The following is a 22,635-nucleotide window of genomic DNA, read 5'->3' as shown; positions in this document are numbered from 1 at the left end:
AAATTAATGAGTTTGAAAATAAGTAAAGAATGTTAAGGCAGGGTGTTTGAAACACATAGAACCCTGTTGACTTGGATTTCCCCTAGCAACCGTAACATGGCATTCATCTTCATCAGAATTGAGAAAGTCAGAGTCAGAATTCTCAGAACCGTCATCTGATGAATAAGTTGCATTGTTCATATTTCTGGTGGTTGATGCCGGTGCATTTGCTGTAGATGAAGCTTCTCCTACAAAGCATCCTCAAGAGATAAATTAAAGCTTGGTGCCAATGGTGGCACAGTTGTAGTAGATGTAGAAGCTGTTGCATCTATTTGAACCGGCACTCTACCAAAGTTTGGAGGCACTGGTGGTACAGTTGCAGTAGATATAGAAGCTACCATATTATTTTGGGAAAGGCTTGCAATAAAGTTTGGTGCCACATCAGGTGCAGTCGCAGTAGATTTAATTGATCGTTTAAAAAGAGGCCTACCAAAGTTTGGTGCAAAAGTTGGTTGTGCTGAGATGAACGCACCCATAAGATTAATTCCATGGTTAATCTCTGACCTTGGTCTCTTCAAACTGTGCCTACCGTAGTGATGACGATCAGATAAAACCGTATGAAGTGTGTTTGCTAAAGTTGTTGTTAGAGGTGTCCGATTGTTAAGTGACGGGTTTGATGTAGGAGTAACATTTATATACCCCGGTTGCGATGGGTTATGATTTTCTTTGTTGGTCGTTGATGATGCTGTTTTTTTGTTCATCAATGCCAGCTTGCGCCTTTTTCTAGCCATGAATGCAGCAGTTTCAGAAGAGTTAGGTTGTGATGAATCCATTGGTAAGTTAACTCAGAAGAAATAAAAGTTAAGTAGTTTTTGTGATATCACAAAAGATTTGACTTAGTTAGTATCATAGGTGGGTGTTGCTTTCTGTTATGAACTCATACTTAAATTCGGCAAAGGTGTGATATCAATGGTGTATAGAGATATAGCATTTAAAAATGAGGCGGGAGTACCTACTATGCATCAAAAAAATATAACCCCTACCAGTCTAGAACTAAGAAAAGAAAATCTGGCGGGAGTATGAAATATGCATCAAAATATTAGGTAAAATGCTTTTTGATATATCTTGGAAGCAGTGTATAAAAGTGAAGCAGAAACATTGTAGTTATAGTAGGTGTGGACAGCTTGCAGGAAAGTATCCATCATTAGTGTGTCTATCAAACTGCTATAGAGTGTTTAAGTATCTCAAATATTTGTACTAAATTGGTGATTAAAGAAAGGTGAAAATCAGAATGTGACAGTATGATGTGATGAGCAAATACAAAGTCAAACAATGAAATAAACAACTATTTGAGCTTTTTTGGTGATATATTTGATAAATGTTTGGTGGTAAAGTGTTGTTGATATATTTGAGAAATGTAGTATGGTTGTCCTTTGATTAATATTTGTTTGAGTTATCATAGAATTTGGTTGGCTGAATTTGTAAATAGGAATGAATAACTTTGTTGACTGGTTTTTTGCTTGTGACAACAAAATAAGCACATGCGTATAAAAAGGGAACATCACTTGTTTATTTTATAATCAAATTATAAAATACTTAGATGCTGCAATAAAGTGAATGGGACATGGAGAAAATATCTAACAGCACATGGTTTATTCAGCAGCAATAGAATTGATCATATAACAGGCTGTGATAGCTTGCAATTGCAGACACTGAAAATCAAAACCTCCAAACAATGAGCAACTTGACAGCCACACATCAACTTCCTAAGATACATTGGATTTCCTGATCTACATTATCTCACAATTCAGCAAACACCATGAATACGGTATTAAAAGCACATAACTATATTAGGGCGATATATGGAGAAATTTCAGCTCCAAAACCACTAAGAAATTGATAAAACTTAAGTTTTTAGAACATAGTTTTTACATAATGACCTCCAGAATTTCTGTTGCATAAGTTTTTAAACAGAACTATAGTCAAAAGCAGTCATTACAATTTTGTTCCAATTTTAATAGAAGGTTTAAAACCTCCCAACAAAAGGCAATATATAAATACGATAAGACAAATCCATGACTTTTCCAGTCATTAAAACAACATGGCATCATGTAGCAGTTTTCTCCATCTTGATAATTTTTTTCAATTTGGTGGAGGAATGGTCTCCCTGCTGGATTTCAGAGCTTGCTGCATCTTCGGTAGAAATAGGAGGCGCAATTCTTTTAGTGGCAGAGGTTGGCGTAACCGGTTGAGGGTTAAGTTCTGATGTAATTTCAAGGTCCTGAAAAAATTAGTGGAAAACAAAAGTTAGAGTAAAAATGCAACATAATAATGATAAAAGTTCTGATGCAATTTCAAGAGTAACCACAGTTTATGAACAGAATATAATCGATACAGCTGAGAATATAACCGATACATATATTAACAACAAATCCTTACGGCAACCACAGTCCAGTCCTCAATTGGTATAGCCTCATCGACAGATTGGTCTATGTTTCGCATAAGCATTATGGGGCAACCCACCTTTAATGTAATGAGATGGTTAGGCAAACCAGAAGTGCGTAGAGAGCTGAGAAATTCAGGACTTAAGACATCAATAATGTTGTTATCGTGTATCTCCGATCGATCAACCGAAATAGAGCTATAATAATCTTTTGATTCACCTAAAAAGAAAAATTGAAATTATAGGCAGCATACATCCAATATATGATTTAGAAATCTATTGAGGAAGGAATAAAATTTAGGCAATTTGTATTAGAAGTCATACCTGGTAGCATTTGAAGTACGTGACGGTTAATTTGATCAACAACTTCGATGGTTGATGCTAAGATTTCCCGACTCTTTAGGTAGTCATAAGACTTGTAATTATCCATGAAAGCTGGATATGTACTATCAACAATAGCAACAATAGGGTCGTCAAAGTCTTGAATTAAAAGCTCAGGTGGTATTTCATTTTCAGCATAACCATCATTTGGCTCAGAAATTCGACCTTCACCTAACTGTAACAGCCATTTTGAAAATTCAGCAATATCGCATTTTTCTTCATCCCTTTTCCCCCCATGAAGACGCATATTTTTAGTCAAGGTCAATACCTCAACCGAATACCATATAGAAGATGCATTGATTGTAGAGTGAACAATATCCGATCGACTCCCTCTGGGGATGACAGGCAAAATCTGTCGGAAATCTCCACCAAAAACGACAACTTTACCACCAAATATTTCCTCCGAGTTACCGTAGCTACTCATGACATCCTTTAAAGTTTTATCAAGAGCTTCAAAACAAAATTTACTTGCCATAGGGGCCTCATCCCAAATAATCAACTTAGCTTGGCGAAGTAATTCGTCATATTCATAACCATAGGTTATATCGCAAGTAGAATTTTCCAATGTTGGGACTGGTAGTTTAAACTTTGAATGAGCTGTTCTACCACCACGTAATAGTAGAGGAGCAATTCCACTTGAAGCGACTGTCAATACGATTTCATGTTTGGACCGCAACGAAGTTGCGAGTGTTTTCCACATATATGTTTTACCAGTACCTCCATAACCATGCAAGAAAAATACCCCCCCCCCTTTTTGGTTGTTCACAGCGGACGTGATTTTGTCATAAATGCATCTTTGTTCCTCTGTAAAACCAAAAAACACAAAATTTGGAGTAAAGACTATTATTATTATTTAAGGCATGAACCATTGCAATATAGTGTGTTTAAAAAACAGACCTGTAAGTGCAGTGAGTAGTGCTTGGATTTCATTTTTCATGGCTGTAATATTATAAGATCTTTCGTCAAAAATTAGGCGGTTCCCTAGCTGTTGAAGGACATAATCACTCGGATACGCAATTGGTTTGAAATCGTGTAGGCTTCTACGATTGGCTTGAAGTAAGGTTTCAATCTCAATTAAAGTTAAATTCTGCATTTCTTCCACAGTGAGTTGCAAATCTGTTATATAAGATAGGAAGTTGGAGAATAACACGTTAGACTTCGAATAACACGTTAGAATCATTTGGCAGCAAGTGAGACAATAATTTTGAAAAGTAAATGAAGACATGCACAGTGAATGAGTAATATCATGCTTTAACATCAAGGTATAGTTCATATTTTATTAAACTGGAAGTTTAGAATTCGTTTTTATGTTGTTGACATAATAGTTTAAAAACTGTTAAAGCAGTTTGGAAAGTACCTGGATTTGTTACGATAATTCTGTGAGAGTGCAGTAGACCATCTGACAACAATATCCAACTTTGATTCCACACATGTGTCGGTCTGCTAATAGTTCCAGAGAGTAACATAATGACGAACAACTTTCTAAGAAAATGTCCGGAATCCCACTGACTGGCCTCTTTCATGACCGTCAACATCATTCTTAGATAATAGAGTTCGCCGGTTGTTGGTGGCACCCAGATAAGTCTGCAAATGGTAAACCCTTTCTTACGTGGTTTCCACTCTCTCTTTCTCTTTTCATAGACAAATTTAGACACAAACTGTGCATATGTAAGATTTTTGGCCTCTTCAAACTGTCCATTTGCAGTCAACCATGATGTGAACATCGATTTGGTTACACTTGGTTTTTCCAAAACATTCTCCATCCTCTCATAATCCTGATAGTAGACTGTATTCTCACCAATAAGATGGTAAAACATACGTTCTACAACTGGTTTTCGTCCGTGGATTTTATACGAAAATAACCGCCAACACGCCTCACTTGGGGAGACATACCTACAATCAAGGTACTCTTTGATTTCATCTATTGTTTCAAGGTCTTTTGATGATTTCTTTGAAGGAACTACGGATGCCGTGATTCTGTCGTACCCTTTGTTAATATACTTGAACAGGTACTTGATGGAAGTACTTTGGTTACACCATTCCATATTAATGTGAGCTTGGTATTTTAAAAGCAACCTTGTGTTATAAGGAACGACATGTCTATTTTCCAAGGATATACCATTCTTAACAATATAGTGTGTTTTGGCACTTCGCTTGTAGAGAGGATAGCCTTCGTTATCAACAATGGTAGTTTCATTGAACTTTTTGGGGGAAAACTTAGAGCATTTATTGTTTTTCATGCACGTCGAGTTTAGTCGTGCCATACCATAAGGACCGTGCATCATGCTTGTCTTTACTAAGTGATACAACCTTGGATGAATAAGTGGATCAGGAATTTCAGCGGTTATGATTTTGTCAATGTCGGACGGGGAAGGATACTTAATCTGTGGATGTAAGAAAAGTAGGATGTATGCATGCGGCAAACCTCTTTTCTGGAATTCGATTGTATATATGGATGTCGTGATTCTATCGTACCCTTTGTTAATATACTTGAACAGGTACTTGATGGAAGTACTTTGGTTACACCATTCCATATTAATGTGAGCTTGGTATTTTAAAAGCAACCTTGTGTTATAATGAACGACATGTCTATTGTCCAAGGATATACCATTCTTAACAATATAGTGTGTTTTGGCACTTCGCTTGTAGAGAGGATAGCCTTCGTTATCAACAATGGTTGTTTCATTGAACTTTTTGGGGAAAAACTTAGAGCATTTATTGTTTTTCATGCACGTCGAGTTTAGTCGTGCCATACCACAAGGACCGTGCATCATGCTTGTCTTTACTAAGTGATACAACCTTGGATGAATAAGTGGATCAGGAAGTTTCAGCGGTTATGAGATTGTCAATGTCGGACGGGGAAGGCAGTTACTCTGTGGATGTAAGAAAAGTAGGATGTGTGCATGCGGCAAACCTCTTTTCTGGAATTCGATTGTATATATGACTGCACCAAATCATGAGCATCACACTATGTTAATCATAAAGGGAAATTTCAAAAAAAAGGATATACACATACATTAGGTGACAACAAAATGAATATATATATATACTAATATATTTTCATACATTAGGAGACAAATATCATTACTTACATGCCAGGACCTTTCCAAGAATGTGTCTTTTAGTTAAATCTATCATTAGCTCCTCGAACTTGATTTTGAAGACCTTGGAAATGATATCCGGTCGATCATGTGGCTTTAAATTTTCTTTCGATAACAACCGGGTAATTTCAGGCCAGTTAGGATTGCATTCAAAAGTAATGAATAAGAGTGGAAAGCCAAGAGCACTGGAAATGGCCATTCCATCAAAATAGAGTCGATCCATGTATCTCTTGCTACCAACATAAGAGGAAGGTAATACAATTCGTTTCCCTCTTTTGACATGTTGAGTGGACTGACCAGCTTGTTGTTGTTCAGATAGCTTTGGGTATTTTCCAACTCGAAGTTTTGACTGATTCTTCCTCAACTAATTAAGGAGTTCCGACTCCATCATGGCGTAGCCATCTACCAAGAATTGTTGGAATAATCTTCTTGAATGCAACAGTGTTTTGGCTTCGCTTTTGTGTCCTTGTAATCGAAAACATAACCACATCTTTATTGTCTGTCGATTTTGCTTTGTAACCTCCTTTTCATGCCTAAATTTGTTGAGTATATTTGGTCTATAACCATCTTCACCATATGGAAAAATCAGAGGGTATTGAAATGCAAGGTAACTTGCATGGAATTCATCGATTCTTTGTAAATGACCATTGTTGTGCTGAACAATTATGTCTCTCTGAGATGCAGAGTCTATATCCCCAACTATTAGAGCAGCAACCTTAGATACAGTAGGACGGTTATAGACACGACCATCGGTTTGTCGATCAGAAATAAGTTTCAGCTTCAATTCCTGGTATGCATTCTTTTTCAGAGAATCCCTTGCCATTCTATAAGCTTTTGCATGAGGATTATTCTCATCCAACATTTTCAATAAGCTGGCGACCACTGATTCTCTAATATTGTCACTGTCCCTGCAAAATGAATGACAAAAAAAGACCATATTTCAGGAACAATGTAAAAATTCACCACGGTTGGATCTGCATTAAAGTCAGAAGTTATACCCGAAGCATTTGATTCTGTTATTGACTTCATTGTCGGTATCAAAGATATATAATTGAGCATATTTTGGAGTTTGTCCCGTCTCGGGTAGCAAACTTCCAATTCGGTGGCAAGTCTGACCATGCAACTGCAATGTAGGAGGACCTGTCCCCTTGATTGGTTTGGTGTCAAATTTCATTCCCGGCGAAGTAAATGAAAACATAGCATTGTAAGTTCGAATGGTACTTTGAAAGTTTGATGTGTCGGGACTACCGTGATCGAACAGTAATCTATTCAATTAAGGCGGAGGTGTTTGTAGCATAGGCAGCACAACTTTCCCTCCTTTGCAACAGACAGAAAACTTTGGGATTGTTGTATGTTTTGATTTTCCTTTGCGCTCTTGATACCACAGTAAGGTTTCACAATGCTGGCATTCCCAAATAGGGTCACCTATATCTGAATATTCTGCATATGCAAACCATTGTTGATGTTTGTAAATAAGTAATTAACTATAAGGGAATTAATGAGTTTGAAAATAAGTAAAGAATGTTAAGGCAGGGTGTTTGAAAAACATAGAACCCTGTTGACTTGGATTTCCCCTAGCAACCGTAACATGGCATTCATCTTCATTAGAATTGAGAAAGTCAGAGTCAGAATTCTCAGAACCGTATGAAGTGTGTTTGGTAAAGTTGTTGTTAGAGGTGTCCGATTGTTAAGTGACGGGTTTGATGTAGGAGTAACATTTATATACCCCGGTTGCGATGGGTTATGATTTTCTTTGTTGGTCGTTGATGATGCTATTTTTTTGTTCATCAATGTCAGCTTGCGCCTTTTTCTAGCCATGAATGCAGCAGTTTCAGAAGAGTTAGGTTGTGATGAATCCATTGGTAAGTTAACTCAGAAGAAATAAAAGTTAAGTAGTTTTTGTGATATCACAAAAGATTTGACTTAGTTAGTATCATAGGTGGGTGTTGCTTTCTGTTATGAACTCATACTTAAATTAGGCAAAGGTGTGATATCAATGGTGTATAGAGATATAGCATTTAAAAATGAGGCGGGAGTACCTACTATGCATCAAAAAAATATAACCCCTACCAGCCTAGAACTAAGAAAAGAAAATCAGGCGGGAGTATGAAATATGCATCAAAATATTAGGTAAAATGCTTTTTGATATATCTTGGAAGCAGTGTATAAAAGTGAAGCAGAAACATTGTAGTTATAGTAGGTGTGGACAGTTTGCAGGAAAGTAGCCATCATTAGTGTGTCTATCAAACTGCTATACAGTGTTTAAGTATCTCAAATATTTGTACTAAATTGGTGATTAAAGAAAGGTGAAAATCAGAATGTGACAGTAAGATGTGATGAGCAAATACAAAGTCAAACAATGAAATAAACAACTATTTGAGCATTTTTGGTGATATATTTGATAAATGTTTGGTGGTAAAATGTTGTTGATATATTTGAGAAATGTAGTATGGTTGTCCTTTGATTAATATTTGGTTGAGTTATCATAGAATTTGGTTGGCTGAATTTGTAAATAGGAATGAATAACTTTGCTTGACTGGTTTTTTGCTTGTGACAACCAAATAAGCACATGCGTATAAAAAGGGAACAACCCTTGTTTATTTTATAATCAAATTATAAAATACTTAGATGTTGCAATAAAGTGTATGGGACATGTAGAAAATATCTAACAACACATGGTTTATTCAGCAGAAATAGAATTGATCATATAACAGGCTGTGATAGCTTGCAATTGCAGACACTGAAAATCAAAACCTCCAAACTATGAGCAACTTGACAGCCACACATCAACTTCCTAAGATACATTGGATTTCCTGATCTACATTATCTCACAATTCAGCAAACACGATGAATACGATATTAAAAGCACAGAACTATATTAGGGCGATATATGGAGAAATTTCAGCTCCAAAACCACTAAGAAATTGATAAAACTTAAGTTTTTAGAACATAGTTTTTACATAATGACCTCCATAATTTCTGTTGCATATGTTTTTAAACAGAACTATAGTCAAAAGCAGTCATTACAATTTTGTTCCAATTTTAACAGAAGGTTTGAAACCTCCCAACAAAAGGCAATATATAAATACGATAAGACAAATCCATGACTTTTCCAGTCATTAAAACAACATGGCATCATGTAGCAGTTTTCTCCATCTTGATAATTTTTTTCAATTTGGTGGAGGAATGGTCTCCCTGCTGGATTTCAGAGCTTGCTGCATCTTCGGTAGAAATAGGAGGCGCAATTCTTTTAGTGGCAGAGGTTGGCGTAACAGGTTGAGGGTTAAGTTCTGATGTAATTTCAAGGTCCTGAAAAAATTAGTGGAAAACAAAAGTTAGAGTAAAAATGCAACATAATAATGATAAAAGTTCTAATGCAATTTCAAGAGTAACCACAGTTTATGAACAGAATATAATCGATACAGCTGAGAATATAACCGATACATATATTAACAACAAATCCTTACGGCAACCACAGTCCATCCCTCAATTGGTATAGCCTCATCAACACTCTCATCCAGTTGTGAATAAAGAGAAAATTTGCAGATGTGAATAAAATAGAAGTCGCACCCTTTTGATATGTAAATAAACATGTTATAGATGGAAACAACATACTTGTATATAATGCATAAAAAATGGCTAAGATATATATTTTTAAGGAGGATCATAACATAAAAACATTTGTCAATAATGATATTGTTTGTTATAAATACCGTTTCTTGTCCAAATGAGTGCAAAAGCTTTAACATGACAGCTTCATCCCTGTATATAGAAACAATTGTTCCGTTATCCCAATCAGGTTGCCATTTGACCTTAAATCCCAACTTCAGCCCAACTAAACGATCCAGTGCTACAGGATATTCCAATGGGTTTGTTACACCAGCCTATAGCAAATAGCAAAGTATTACCATACTTGCAACATACTTGCAACATACATAAAAAATAAGGATTGATAAAACTCAGAAAATCCCACCTCAAGAAGGGTGTTATGCATATGAGCTGCTGTAACATCCAGTAGTTATGTGCACTCGCGGTCCCATAAAACAAATGTAGCTCGAGATCCATTGTTGATAACATCAATGAGAATTCTATACCTATGAAAGTGTAATGAATGTTTAATAAATAACTTCATGATGAGGTAGGAGCAAGTAATTAATCTGGCATATGAATAAATAGATGCCACCTTAAAATTTCAGTTTCCGTAGCATGTCCGGCACTACAAACATAAGGTGGTTGATTTCCTTTTGCAAACATTGGACAAGCATGGCATGCGAGATAATACCAACCCCCTTGTGCAGCTTTTAGTTATTTGATTTTACAACCGGTGACACATTGTGTGGTCTATTATGTGAACATATTGACAGATGGGAAAGAATGCACATAATGAGATTGGCTAGTTAGAAAATATCAAATAATCAGTGCCATAAAAAAATGAAACTGTATCAGTGGGATAGCACGCACAGTATTCAGCTTTATAATATCACACATTGGAAGAACGACAGCCTTATGCATAAACTTGTCGTACGGGGTCATCTGTGAACTTCCAGATGTCTGAGACAGTTGAGACATGGATGTATCTCCTAATCCAAGTTTTGGGATACTACCAGAAAAGAAGAATACATGATTAAGAAATATAAAACATGTTATAGATTTGCAGTTGGCATGAAAAGATAATTAAGTTATATGCTATAGTGACAAACCTGTTAAAGAATTCCTTAATTTCAACAAGGTCATCATTGATGTGCAACATTGTTACATTAAATGTGTTTGAAACACACACAGGATATTTTCCTACGAATAATGAAATATACAATGTAAGATAAAATGGTTAAATGCAGGGTCACGATATGGACAATGGATAGCTAAACGTGGCGATCAAGAAAAAGCAAAGACAATAGACCTTCCTCTTTGACTTTAGCGAATTGCAAAACAATAACAGTTGGTGAAGAAAGATCTTTTCTTTGTCTATGGAATTCATGAAACTGCATAGCGTATCCCTCCCACAATGTACAATTAAGGATATTATTGCTACACATATAAAGAACAGAATGTCAAATTAAAGAATTGCATAGATGGTATGAAAAACATATATTGCATACTTACCATAAATCCTTCAAGACCAAATTTATCTGTTGCTTCTTGTTTCCAGCTTGAATTTGGGTGTAGCCAATTTCCGAGACCATTCCTATGACATCTGAGGAAATCATGAAATACCATATATAATATTTATCTTTTAATGCTTAAAAATAGATTAGTAAAAGGAGAAAAAATAATGCAGACCTATTAAAACATCCCTCTTCCATTCCCCTGTTAAAATTTCAGCAAAAGGTGTGAAGTTCAGGGGTTTAGGAGGTATGTCATGCTTGTTTATGTCAGTTACAGAAGTGCCACCAGTGAAAGTCAACAGGAATTTGTGTTCGGTAGGTTTGAACAACATATCATTCAAGGATACCTGGAAGTTAGATATTGTATATGTGCTATTGACCATCAACACCGAATCAAAAGCTTGCTTATACATAGTAGGAACTCTACATTGAATATCACATCCCTGAAATGCAAAAAATGAAGTCTTTCAAAATCAAACATAAACCATAGTTTCAAAATCAAACATAAACCATAAACCATTGCAAACAGAGGATTCATGACAGGTTTGAAAATGGTTCCAAAACAGAATGTTTAGTTCCAAAATGGTATATGGTTTGAAAACTATGGCTTAAACCCGGTTATACCAGAAAGAAAAAACATCAACCATAAACCTAAAAACCATGTTCTATGTTAACAAATTAAACTTCTAAAAGGAAGCATTTTTATACCATCATCTTCATAAACCATGAATCCGAAAGACACGAAATACCCTAAAATCCATGAAAGCATAAACCATAACTTATAAACCACAAACAAAACAACATGTTAAACGAAATAACTTTCGGAACATCAATCTTCATAAAGAAAACCATGAACTATGTTTATCGCTTAAACTTCTAAAAGAACCGTTTCTAAACCATCATCTTCAAAAACCATGAACTTGTGAAAACAAAAACCGACAACACAGAGTCACAACTGGAAAATGAAACAACAAACAATTAAAATAGATGGGTCACAACAGCAACATAAATAAAACTTACTTCTTTATTGCATAGTATCATCTCAAAATGTTCCTTGTTCTTCGAAACAATGGTCCATTTGTGATGGATTCGAACAGCGATTTTCCACAGCTCCTTTGAGTCGTTAATGTGTTTCAGTTCCTCAAAAGGTCTAGCCATTTCTTCTGTTCTGAAAATCGTTCAAGGAAGGAATGAGGAGAGAAGAAGCGGTAGAAGTTCTTGAAGGCAGAGAAACTATGCTCCAAAATAATGAAGATGTGATATAAAAAAAATAGGGAACAAATGCTTTCGTCGTACAAAGCAATGGTTCAGGAAGTGACATTAGCAGGTGCTGAAAAGTGGCACAGTTCCATAAGATAGTGAAATTAGGTTTCAAATTTTCAAAATGCATAGAAAGCATTAGTACACGCACGGGGAAGTGGGAAACCAAAAGAGTACCTTTTCAATGTATGTGTACTTTGGAAAAGTTATTTATTGTCTCATTTCAACTACCAATTCAAAAAGCATGTGATAAATAGAACAACTCCATGTAACTAAAATTAAGTTGAAACCAAAAGTACACATTGGTTAGAAAAAGTAAATTTTGGACACATTTTACCCCCAAACCAGTGAGGTAGAGGGTAAAGAAGAAAGGTTAATTTGATCTTTTCCAGAGCCATTAATTTTCTTATATTATAGATATTGTTTATGTTTTAGATTTTGTGTATGAAGCATTTCATTTATTTTTGTTTTGTTGCAACTATGATTTGGTTTTATTCAGATTTAGTAGCATAGGATAAAACCTGATAGATTAATCATATAAGAAACCTTAATCATATAAGAAAGCTCTAGATTAGATGTAACCTTAAGCTTACAAATAAGAAACCATAGAATAAAAATTTCATTAAATAAACTTATAAAAAGTTCATTTTTATTAATCATATTTAAATCCTTTGGCTGAGAGAAGGTTTGACCAAGTATAATATGCTTCATCATCATCATCAAAATCGATGATGACTGGCCTTTTCACCTTTCTTATTCTTCTTGATCTCCTCTTCCTGGGAGCTCTCCTGGGTCTCAAAGGTTTGGTAGCAGCTTTTGTTATCTCACTATTGGATGAAGTACTCATTTTGTGTTTTGGTTGTTCTTCTTCTCTGATTTTTTGGATGGAGTTTCAGCAGAAGTACTACATATTTTCTTCTCTTGGGATTTGGAAAGATCTTCTGGATGACTAGCTTCCTCGAGCTGTTGGATAATTACATCTCTTTGTCTTTTCAAATTGTTTTCCCTTCTTTGATGATCCTTGAACTCCTTCTTATGCATAATTTGATGTAATGATGTGTACATTATGGATTGTTTGGTACCTAATGGAATTGTATCATTGATATAATACAAGTTTTGATATTCAATTCACAAATGGGTGTATATTTTTAAAAGCAGAGAATTTCTTTTTTAAAATAATATATATTTTGACAACGGTTATAAAAACTAACGGCGGTTGTATATTGAACGTAGAAATAATATAAACTCCAAAATGCCGCTGCTAAGAATCGAACCTGGGACCTTTAGGTCTATCACAACGGTTGAGTTAACTAACTGTTATGATATCGCGTGCGCTTTCCAGTATACTACAACGGTCCCATGACCGTGATTGTAAGTAACACATTTACAACAAAACTCTATATGTAACAACGCCAGGACCTATGTGATTATATATCTTTTCTAACCGTTGTAAAATTCGTTTTTCGTAGTAGTAAACGAAGCTATCTAGTCATAGACAGGTACTCACCATCCGATACAACAATAGAAGGCGTTCATCAAGGAGGATTTCATATTCAACAATATCACCGACCCAACGCTTGAAGATAAAGGTTTTCCATATCATTTGGTGCCATCTATGAAAAATCATCTTATGAATTCCCACTTAACCTTTACTATGACAGTGAAATATCAAGGGACATGTGTCGCGAACACAAGCATAACAAACCACCAACCACGCCTCCATTCATACTAGCGAAGTCTTAAAGGTAGATGAAACCTTAGGACTGTATGCATGCTTCATATTCATCTCAAAAACGTATCCCAAAAAGGTATCCATCCAAATCCCATAAGAATGGGTTCCTCCCTAGGGTGTGAGGATACCTCGGACTCCATAAGTAAATCAAGAGACCAACTACATTCACATATATCTTCTAGCGGTTTTCCAAAAGGAGTTGGAGGTAAACCTCTAAAAGATGTCAACTAGGCATTTGAAGACATATCAGACCTCTATAGACTTAATTGAAGAAAACACTTTTTCTCCTAAGAGATTCAAAAACCACCTCTCCTGATTTTTGCATCCCCAAGGCCTAGAAACGGTAGACACGTTTTCATAGATCTTTTTTGAGACGAAGGTGCTTGCCTGCTATGTTACATAAGCATCATCGTTCCCATGTAACTAACACATTGGTTGAACTTCACCTTTATGAAGGAACGGAGGTTGTGTTTAGACGAGTGCTCTATGTACCCTATGATCGATGTTCTTTCTCCTCATCACCAAAGTAAATTTTACTCTTGGGTAAGATAGCTTTAAGTCCTGTAGTAGCAGTACATTTTCTGATTTTCTCCGTCATGAGCCTGACAGATTCGAAGTCACCTCTAGCAAACAGAAGGAGATCATCTACAAAGCATATGTTGGTTATCTTCATCTTATCACACTTGGGATGGAAATTAAAGTTAGGGTTCAGAGCAAGAGTTTGCAAAACTCTAAGATATACCATGATCAATATAATGAGTAAGGGTGAGATGGGGTCACCATGTCTCTGTTTACCAGTGATTTCTGACAAACAACCGCTAGTCCTCCAAAGTGTTTATACAATCTGGTTACTCGCAGGATCGACTAGATTGATCCTAGGACATTGTCGAATAGTGTTTTAGTAATTTGATTCATGTTCAATAATCTTTCTAGTTTGCAGAAACATACAACTTTCTAACGTAAAGTGCAATAAATAAATGACTTTGAAATGAAATAAAGCAACTGTATAAACAAATAAATTTTACATATAACTTTGCATTGAATAAATAACATAGAAATATGTAAACATGATGTCCTTCACGCATACATTGTTTCAGCAAAGACTTTTTTCTCTCGCGCCGGTACTTCGAGTAATTTTGTGAATTTTCTGTATATTGATTCGAACATATCAAACTAAACAATAGTACTCCTATTTATACTACTTCGACCCTAACGGTCTCTACAAAGATCTTTGCCACGTTCGATATATCAAACGCTCACTTCGTTTCAGATGTTCCCACGCGTCCGTTAAGCAAAACTGCTCCATTTGAAATTCAATTCTTCCCGCTTTGGCATTTCGATCATGTTAGCGCTTCCGTCGAAGGACACTTGTAAATATGAAGAAAATTACTCTTGGTTGAATAATACTTCTTCCAAGGAGAAAATCCTTAACTATCTCTATGAGAACTATTTCTTCATCATAATCCAACACTTCAAGGTATCACGATCTGCTAGTCGAAATCTTCAGCTAACAGTCTCAACCCGTCTTGGCCTTCAAGATTCTAGAAGGAGTTCCATTTATACATAACTTGTAAGAGACAATTATAACACAAGCAGCAATCCAATCAACAAACATATTAGGGAAACCTACCTCCTGGAGGATGTGTATGAGGGTAGACAACTCAATAGTATTATAGGGTTTTGTATATCTATCTGAATCATGCACCTATGGGAGATGTGTTTCCTACCATAACCTCTGATAAGCTCTTGTTCCATCATTATGTTGTCAGTTGTCATGTATAATTTTACCAGGTAAAATAGAAAACTGACTATCATCAATAATCTCATTTATGACTTTTCCCAATCTAGTGGTAAGGATTTTAGAGAGGGTCTTATAAAAGTGCTACAGCAAGAAATTGGTCTCATATCTCTAATTGTATCAGCATTATAAGTCTTAGGTATCAAATTATCTAAAGAGTAGTTAAAAGCTTTGTATATGTACCTCTTCTGGAAAAATTCCTTGATAGCGTCAGTCACATCCTTTCTAACTATAGGCCAGGCAAATTTTAAGAAGAAAGCATTAAATCCATCCATATTTGGAGCTTTAGTGCTGTCTATACTAGACAGGGCTTTTCAAATCTCATTCTCTTCAATGGGTTTGGTGAGCCTTATAGCAGGAAGATCAATGCTATCATGTTCCTCAGTTCTAGTTCCCGCTAGTTTAGTATAGAATTTTAAGACTTCATCCTCAATGGATTCATGATTGGTGAGGCTGGATGCATCCAAAGTAGACAGAGTGTATAGGCCTTTATGTTTGTTCTTTTCCTTAACAGATACATGAAAGAAAGAATCATTACAATCTCCAAATTGCAGCCAATTAATCTTGGCTTTTTGCATCAAAATAAATTCTTCAATCTGATTAATCTAACAACTTGATCAGTACAAGTTTTCACTCTTTCAATAGCATTACTACCAAACAGATTATGTTGCAAATTATCTTGAGCCTACTTTAGAGTATCTCTAGCCTTTTGAATCTGAATTTGGATATCAATGAACCTTTTATTCAAGGGCTTGAGGATAGGTTGTAGTCTTCTAAGCTTAGTCCAAAGCTTGTACATAGTTGCGCCTCTCAACTCAGATTGCCTGCTCATTGAGACCAACTAGATGTATGTAATTTCCTGTGTCACACAACTCAAAAACCTGAAAAGAGTTCTTCTTTGTTGCATCTGTTTAATATCTTCAACCATTATAGGTGCATGATCAGATATTCTAGGTTTTAGGACTTCCATAGTGGCATTGTTATACTTTTGGAACCAGTCAACATTTCCAATCATTCTATCTATACTAGAATAAATGGGATTCATGGTTCTTTTATTGGTCCAAATATAGTGACACCCCTTAGATCTTGCTTCAAAGAGGTCCAGGTTTTGCATCATTAAGGCAAAGTCTTTGTACTCATTTTCCTGAACAAGACTCCCTCCAATCCTATCATTGCTCTTGAGCACATTATTAAAGTCACCTATAATAATCCAAGGATAATTAATGGTGCTGCCAATCCTATCAATATCTTGCCATAAATTCTTCCTGTGTTCCAAGTTGGTTGAAAGCATACAAAATAGTCACCATGTATTGGAGATCTTTGGCTAGTACGTACACTTCAACATGAATAAAACTAGCGGGATACCCGTGCATTCGCATGGGTACTGGTATAGTACGCGCATTTGTTGTTAATATATATAAAAATAAAATGAAAAAAAATTAAATTGTTAAATCAAAAAAAATTATTTATTGTATATTTATTTAGAAGATGAAATGTAAATGATATCAATATTGTTAAATCAACAATACGTTTTTTCCTGTGTTAATAAATATTTGTTCAATAATACACATTTTCCGTTTATAAAAATATTTATATCAACAATATACTTTTTCTCATTTATAAAAATAATTGTTCCAATAGTAAACTGTTTCCCGTTTATAAAAAATATTTATATCAATAATTTATTTTTTTACATTTATAAAAATATATGTAACAAAAGATATTAAAATTAATTTTTTTTTTCAGTTTTTAAAACAAAAACAAAAATCACTTAGAAAATAAATAAATTTTTATTTTAATTGCATAAATTTTAATTAATAACATTAATTAATTAAATTGTTGAGAGAAGATATATCCATAAATATGTTTGTTTCAGAAGATGGGTTTTGTTTGTTGAAGAAAGTGGGTTGAAAAAAAAATCAAAAGCAATGATGAGAAATCCAGAGAATGGAGATATGGTGAGATTATGATAATGTACATCTCGAGGATATTAGTCACTATTCATTAAATGCATTTCAGCATACCAGAAATAAAAAACTTGTTTCAATGAGGTTGCAAAAGCCTATATATTTCAAAATATGCCCGTATCAAAAATTATGGTAAGATTAAATGTTTCAAAATATGCTGAAAAACTTTAGGCTGTTTCAAACTATGTCCGGGTACAATTAAATGCATTTCAGCATACCAGAAATCGAATACATTTCAATATTTAGGCGGTTGTTCATAATTCGAAATATATACTTTTTAATTTATTTTAATTGTTATTTTTGTTGAAAAATAAAATATCTAAATAGTTATAAATTTTAAAGTTTAACGCGACAATAGTTATTATTTTATAAATAATTTTCTTAATTATTTGCTAGCAAGAAAGAAATAAATAAATGTAATTAAATTATAAATAATGAATTGTATTAAAAAAGATCATTAATGATATTTAGTTTCTCTTTAATTTCTATTTCCAATTAATGTTCAATTTTTCAAATTGATTTTTAAAATTATGACCTAATATAAATTATATATAAATTGTATGTTTATTGTATTTTTTATGCAAGTTGATGTGATATTAATGATGGAAGTAATGTGTACGCTACAAGCTAGAAAAGCTGACAGAAACCATAATAATTTATACTTTTACAATACAATATATCATTATGGTTCAAGCTCCCATTAATCTCTCTACATATTAGTCAGGTCAATGACAAAAAAATTATACAATGTAAATTACTCTATAATTTAATAACTATGCACATTCAAAGGTTTTTCCACAATATTTTTGTAGATTTGAATATGAATATTAAATGTAAAATTATTTGATTATGAGTTGCAATTTCAATATCAAACTGAACAAAACAATTATAAATTGTATCAGATAATTAGACGGAAAAATTTGACATTTTTAATTATCCAAAAAAAATTAGAGACACAAAAATTAATAAAATAGATAATGAGATATAAATCACCTTATCTAAATCTCAATACTACTCCATGAATGTACTCCTTAGAGCTTCAATTGAAAATCAAATCTAAAAGTCAAATATTAATAATTCATAAAAATTAAAATCCAGTAGAAAGGATTGTGTTCAAGCAGGATAAATAAGTAAAATTATCAAATTATTTCAAAGATCTCCAAGTTAGTAAACACAAAAAAAAATAAAATCTTAAGTATATACAAAATAAATATAAAAACAATTTTTTATTTTTATTCATTGCTACTTGATTTTGTAGTTCTTACATTTTTCTTACCTTCCATCTTTTTTATTTTCAAAGCAAGATTACCTGAAAATAAAAACTAAACATTTTATTTGTGTGTATACTTAACACAAATTTATTTAAATAAACCTAATGTTCATGTGTTGTGTTTAAAACACAAATTTCTTTAGAAAATCCTTAGGATGGTAGAGTAAAAAAGAGATTTATGAAAAAGAAGCAGAATGGATATTTAATACAAATGACAGAAATCAAACAAAAGGATTTTCTACCGATTTGATTCTCCATATTTACATCGCTTTTCTCCAAATATAATTTTCTCCAGATCTATCAAATTTTTTTCTTAGGATTTTGATTCACACATTTATGTAAAATACTAAACCAACCAACCAGAAGAGAACACAACGAATTCAATGACTTGTCAAAGAAAAATATCACCAAGATAAACGTATAAAAGAAATATATAGTGATTAAGTAGAACAAAACATACCTAATGAAAGCATCATATCAAGGGGAAAGACAAATTTATAACCTGGAATAGAATAAGCAAAAGAAAGTTAAAAATGGTCAAATAAGATATTGGTTAAAAATGAAAGTTGAAGAAGAAAATAAATAAATTTTTAAAAACCCTAATCTGAAATGTATTCCCAAATTTATTTGAAGACAACAAATTAAAATATGGATAGAAGAAGGATGAGTGAAATAAATGAGAAAGAAAGAGAATAAGAAGAAGAAAATGAAAGAAGGTGAGAATGAGAAAGAGAAGGAAATCGAGAAAAAGAAAAAAAAAAGGGGAAAGAAAAAGAACATGAAGCAACAAAAATATGCATTGGGAAGATATATTTTGTAGCAGCAGAACTTTATGTCATGTAGCAGTAGCAGTAGCAGCATCTAAAAAGCTTTTGCATATAGGAAGGTTTGGTTGAAATTAAACTTTGTTACAATATTATAATATTTAAAAAAACATTTGCAGCTAGTTTTGTTCCAAACCAGCATTATAATGTAACCAAAAGCAACTAATTATCTGATATTTAGTTGATTTAGACTCAATTTGCCCTTAATTATGTATAGTGGCAGATAATTAAGAAGGGGTAATAATGTATTAACAAGAATTCGAACACTCAATTTGCCATAAATTCTTCCTGTGTTCCAAGTTGGCTGAAAGCATACAAAATAGTCACCATGTATTGTAGATCTTTGGCTAGTACGTACACTTCAACATGAATAAAATGGACAGAGGTCTGGAGCACTTATATTGAGAATTATGGAGATAGATTGGTTAGTTTGGTATTAAAATTTAAAAATTTAATTATTTATAAAAAATTCTAGCTGTCTGAAAGAAGACATGTTGAGAATCTTCAATACCATTATCGCATAAAATACAATTTATGTGAAAATTGGCTCCTTGTCCAATAACCCTACAAAAAGGAGGAAATCAATTCCTATAAATTTTTCATATTATATTCTTTGTTTATTGAGATGCATGGATATTTCATATGAGTGATCAATTGTTACAAAATCTAAGAAATTTTGTATCAATAAATTGGTGAATAATTAATCTATAAAAAATTATCAAGTACAATTCAATATAGTCAAAAGGAGTTATGTTCAAAAATTTTCAAGCACTATCTACCATATAAGAAAAATTATAGTTGTGGAAAAGACCTGCTACCCTCTTACCTCTACACTCCACGTTACCATTTTTTTGTCATTTTTGGGTCTTTGCATAGCCCTAGCATAACTATTGAAAGACTTAGGGCCCGTTTGTTTTGGCTTTTTTAAAAATGATTTTTATAGTGTTATCAAATTTTGTGAAAAATATTTTTACAAAGAAACTTTTTATAAAAGCTTCAAATGAAAATTTTGTTTGAATAGTTATTCTTAAAATGTGATTTTAGGTATTTCATCTATTTATGGAGAAAAAATTTGGATATCAAAATTTCAAAAAATCACTTAATTTTGAAGTTATTTCAAATAGATTTTCATAAAAATCATTTTTGAAATACAACTTTTTGAAAAAATTATAATTTTGACTAAGTTTTGGTCTTCAGTTATGTATGTTTATGTTATAGGATGTCAAATTAAGTGTTTCATTTTAGAAAAAATGAATATAAAAAAACTTGTAATATTTTGAAAAACGGTTTTAGAAAATCTATTTTCAAAAATACAAAGAAAAAATCCATTTTTTTAAAGTTGAAACAAACTGGCCCTTATTCATTTGTAACTACATTTTTGTCTCACATAACAAACTTGGTTTCATCGATGCCTAACATTTATGTTAAATTGGACCATTTTTAAGAGATTAAAAAAATATTTAAAAGATATCATTTCATATAATTTTTTTTTACTTTCAAATTGTTAACTAGTGTCCACGGGTTAGCCTGAACCAATAAATAATATCAATTTTAATACATATAAATTCAAATTTAATTTCTTGTACTTTTTCTAAGTTTTATATGTAGAGTGAAAATATTATATATTTAACCAAACTACAAAAGTGAGATACATTCACCTTACTCTTCATATTTCTCTAGGTATCTTTTCTTTTTTTCCTTTGCCTTTCAATAAAGCAACAATGTCTTCTTCATCTAACCCCACAAACCTTTTTTCACTTTCCTTTAATCAATCAAAATTTAAAATACCAAGCAAAAACTATACTCACACCATAACCACAGAAATATCAGAAGATAAAGAAAAAGTAGCAACAATAGAACTTCATGTTCAAGGATTCTATAAGTTCTATGTTCAACCCTTTAAAATTATTCCACCTTTAGCAACGAAAAGTAATTTCATTGTGTCACCAAAGATTAGGTACAAGGTAAAGATTCCTCTTTTCTATTTCATTAAAAATCCAAGCTTTTCTTCCTTTGATGTGGCTCAAAAATTATCAAAATTACCCATAAGCTCTGATTTGGCAGCTTATATAGGTCCAAAATGCCGTTAAATTGGGGAGAAAGTGTGGAAACAAGGGATTTAAGATTATTTTTTATGTTAAAGTTGTTGAGATTGATTTGGCAGATGACCGTGAATGTGAAGGGTATCGTAGACGTCGTCTTGTTTAGGATGATTATGTTGGTATATAGATTTTTACATTTTAAATTATAAGATACCAGCGTTAAAATCTTTATATACATGTTTTTTTTCTAATTGTATTTTATACTGCATAACTAAAATATAATTTTTATTAATTATAAAATAAAAAATATTTTTGATGATGAATATTTGCAAGATTATAATTTGATTTTAGAAAGTTAAGATTTAGTTGAATGTAAATATGAAGTATATCTCTACTACTAATTTAATAAATTTATTTTGTAAATTTAAAAGGACAGCTCTACTAAAATAAATTAAGATTTTAAAGGGTAGATTTATCTTTTTATTTATTTATTTAAAAAGACTCTTTTATTTTATAATCAAATATCTATTATATTAGAGAATTATTTGTAACTAGATATATGGCCCAAGCATTGCACGAGTTTCATTAGAATTTATAATTTAATAATTTATATCATATGCTGAAACGTGATTAAAATTATAGTAAATATAAATAAATTTTTAAAAGATATGAGGAATTCCAAATAATTTATATATAAATTATTTTTAATTATGTTCTTTAAATTTGAAAGATT

The 22,635-nt window shown here is 32.9% G+C and overlaps 1 protein-coding gene and 1 pseudogene across 1 annotated transcript; one reads left to right on the top strand and one right to left on the bottom strand.

Moving 5' to 3' along the window:
- Positions 1 to 2,086: 2,086 nt before the first annotated feature.
- Positions 2,087 to 5,043, bottom strand: LOC131659479 (uncharacterized). The gene is made up of 5 exons (XM_058928666.1): positions 4,161 to 5,043; positions 3,701 to 3,919; positions 2,747 to 3,607; positions 2,419 to 2,642; positions 2,087 to 2,260 (listed from the first exon to the last, which is right to left on the bottom strand). The coding sequence occupies exons 1-5, from the start codon at positions 5,041 to 5,043 to the stop codon at positions 2,087 to 2,089; spliced, it is 2,361 nt and encodes a 786-aa protein (XP_058784649.1).
- A 16,538-nt stretch (positions 5,044 to 21,581) lies between these two features.
- LOC131656978 (uncharacterized) lies at positions 21,582 to 22,068 on the top strand (annotated as a pseudogene).
- Positions 22,069 to 22,635: the final 567 nt, after the last annotated feature.

This window comes from Vicia villosa, linkage group LG3 (assembly GCF_029867415.1).
Source record: "Vicia villosa cultivar HV-30 ecotype Madison, WI linkage group LG3, Vvil1.0, whole genome shotgun sequence".
Classification (NCBI taxonomy): Eukaryota; Viridiplantae; Streptophyta; class Magnoliopsida; order Fabales; family Fabaceae; genus Vicia; species Vicia villosa.
Note: the sequence above shows the minus strand (reverse complement) of the source record. Positions and strands in the feature narration are given on the sequence as shown.

Excerpts from the sequence above, each read along its gene's own strand:
- LOC131659479 (XM_058928666.1), bottom strand. The coding sequence starts at position 5,043 with ATGAAAAACAATAAATGCTCTAAGTTTTCCCCCAAAAAGTTCAATGAA. Across the intron at positions 3,920-4,160 it reads AATTATCGTAACAAATCCAG|ATTTGCAACTCACTGTGGAA; the intron begins GTACTTTCCAAA and ends CTTATATAACAG. Across the intron at positions 2,261-2,418 it reads AGGACTGGACTGTGGTTGCC|GACCTTGAAATTACATCAGA; the intron begins GTAAGGATTTGT and ends TAATTTTTTCAG.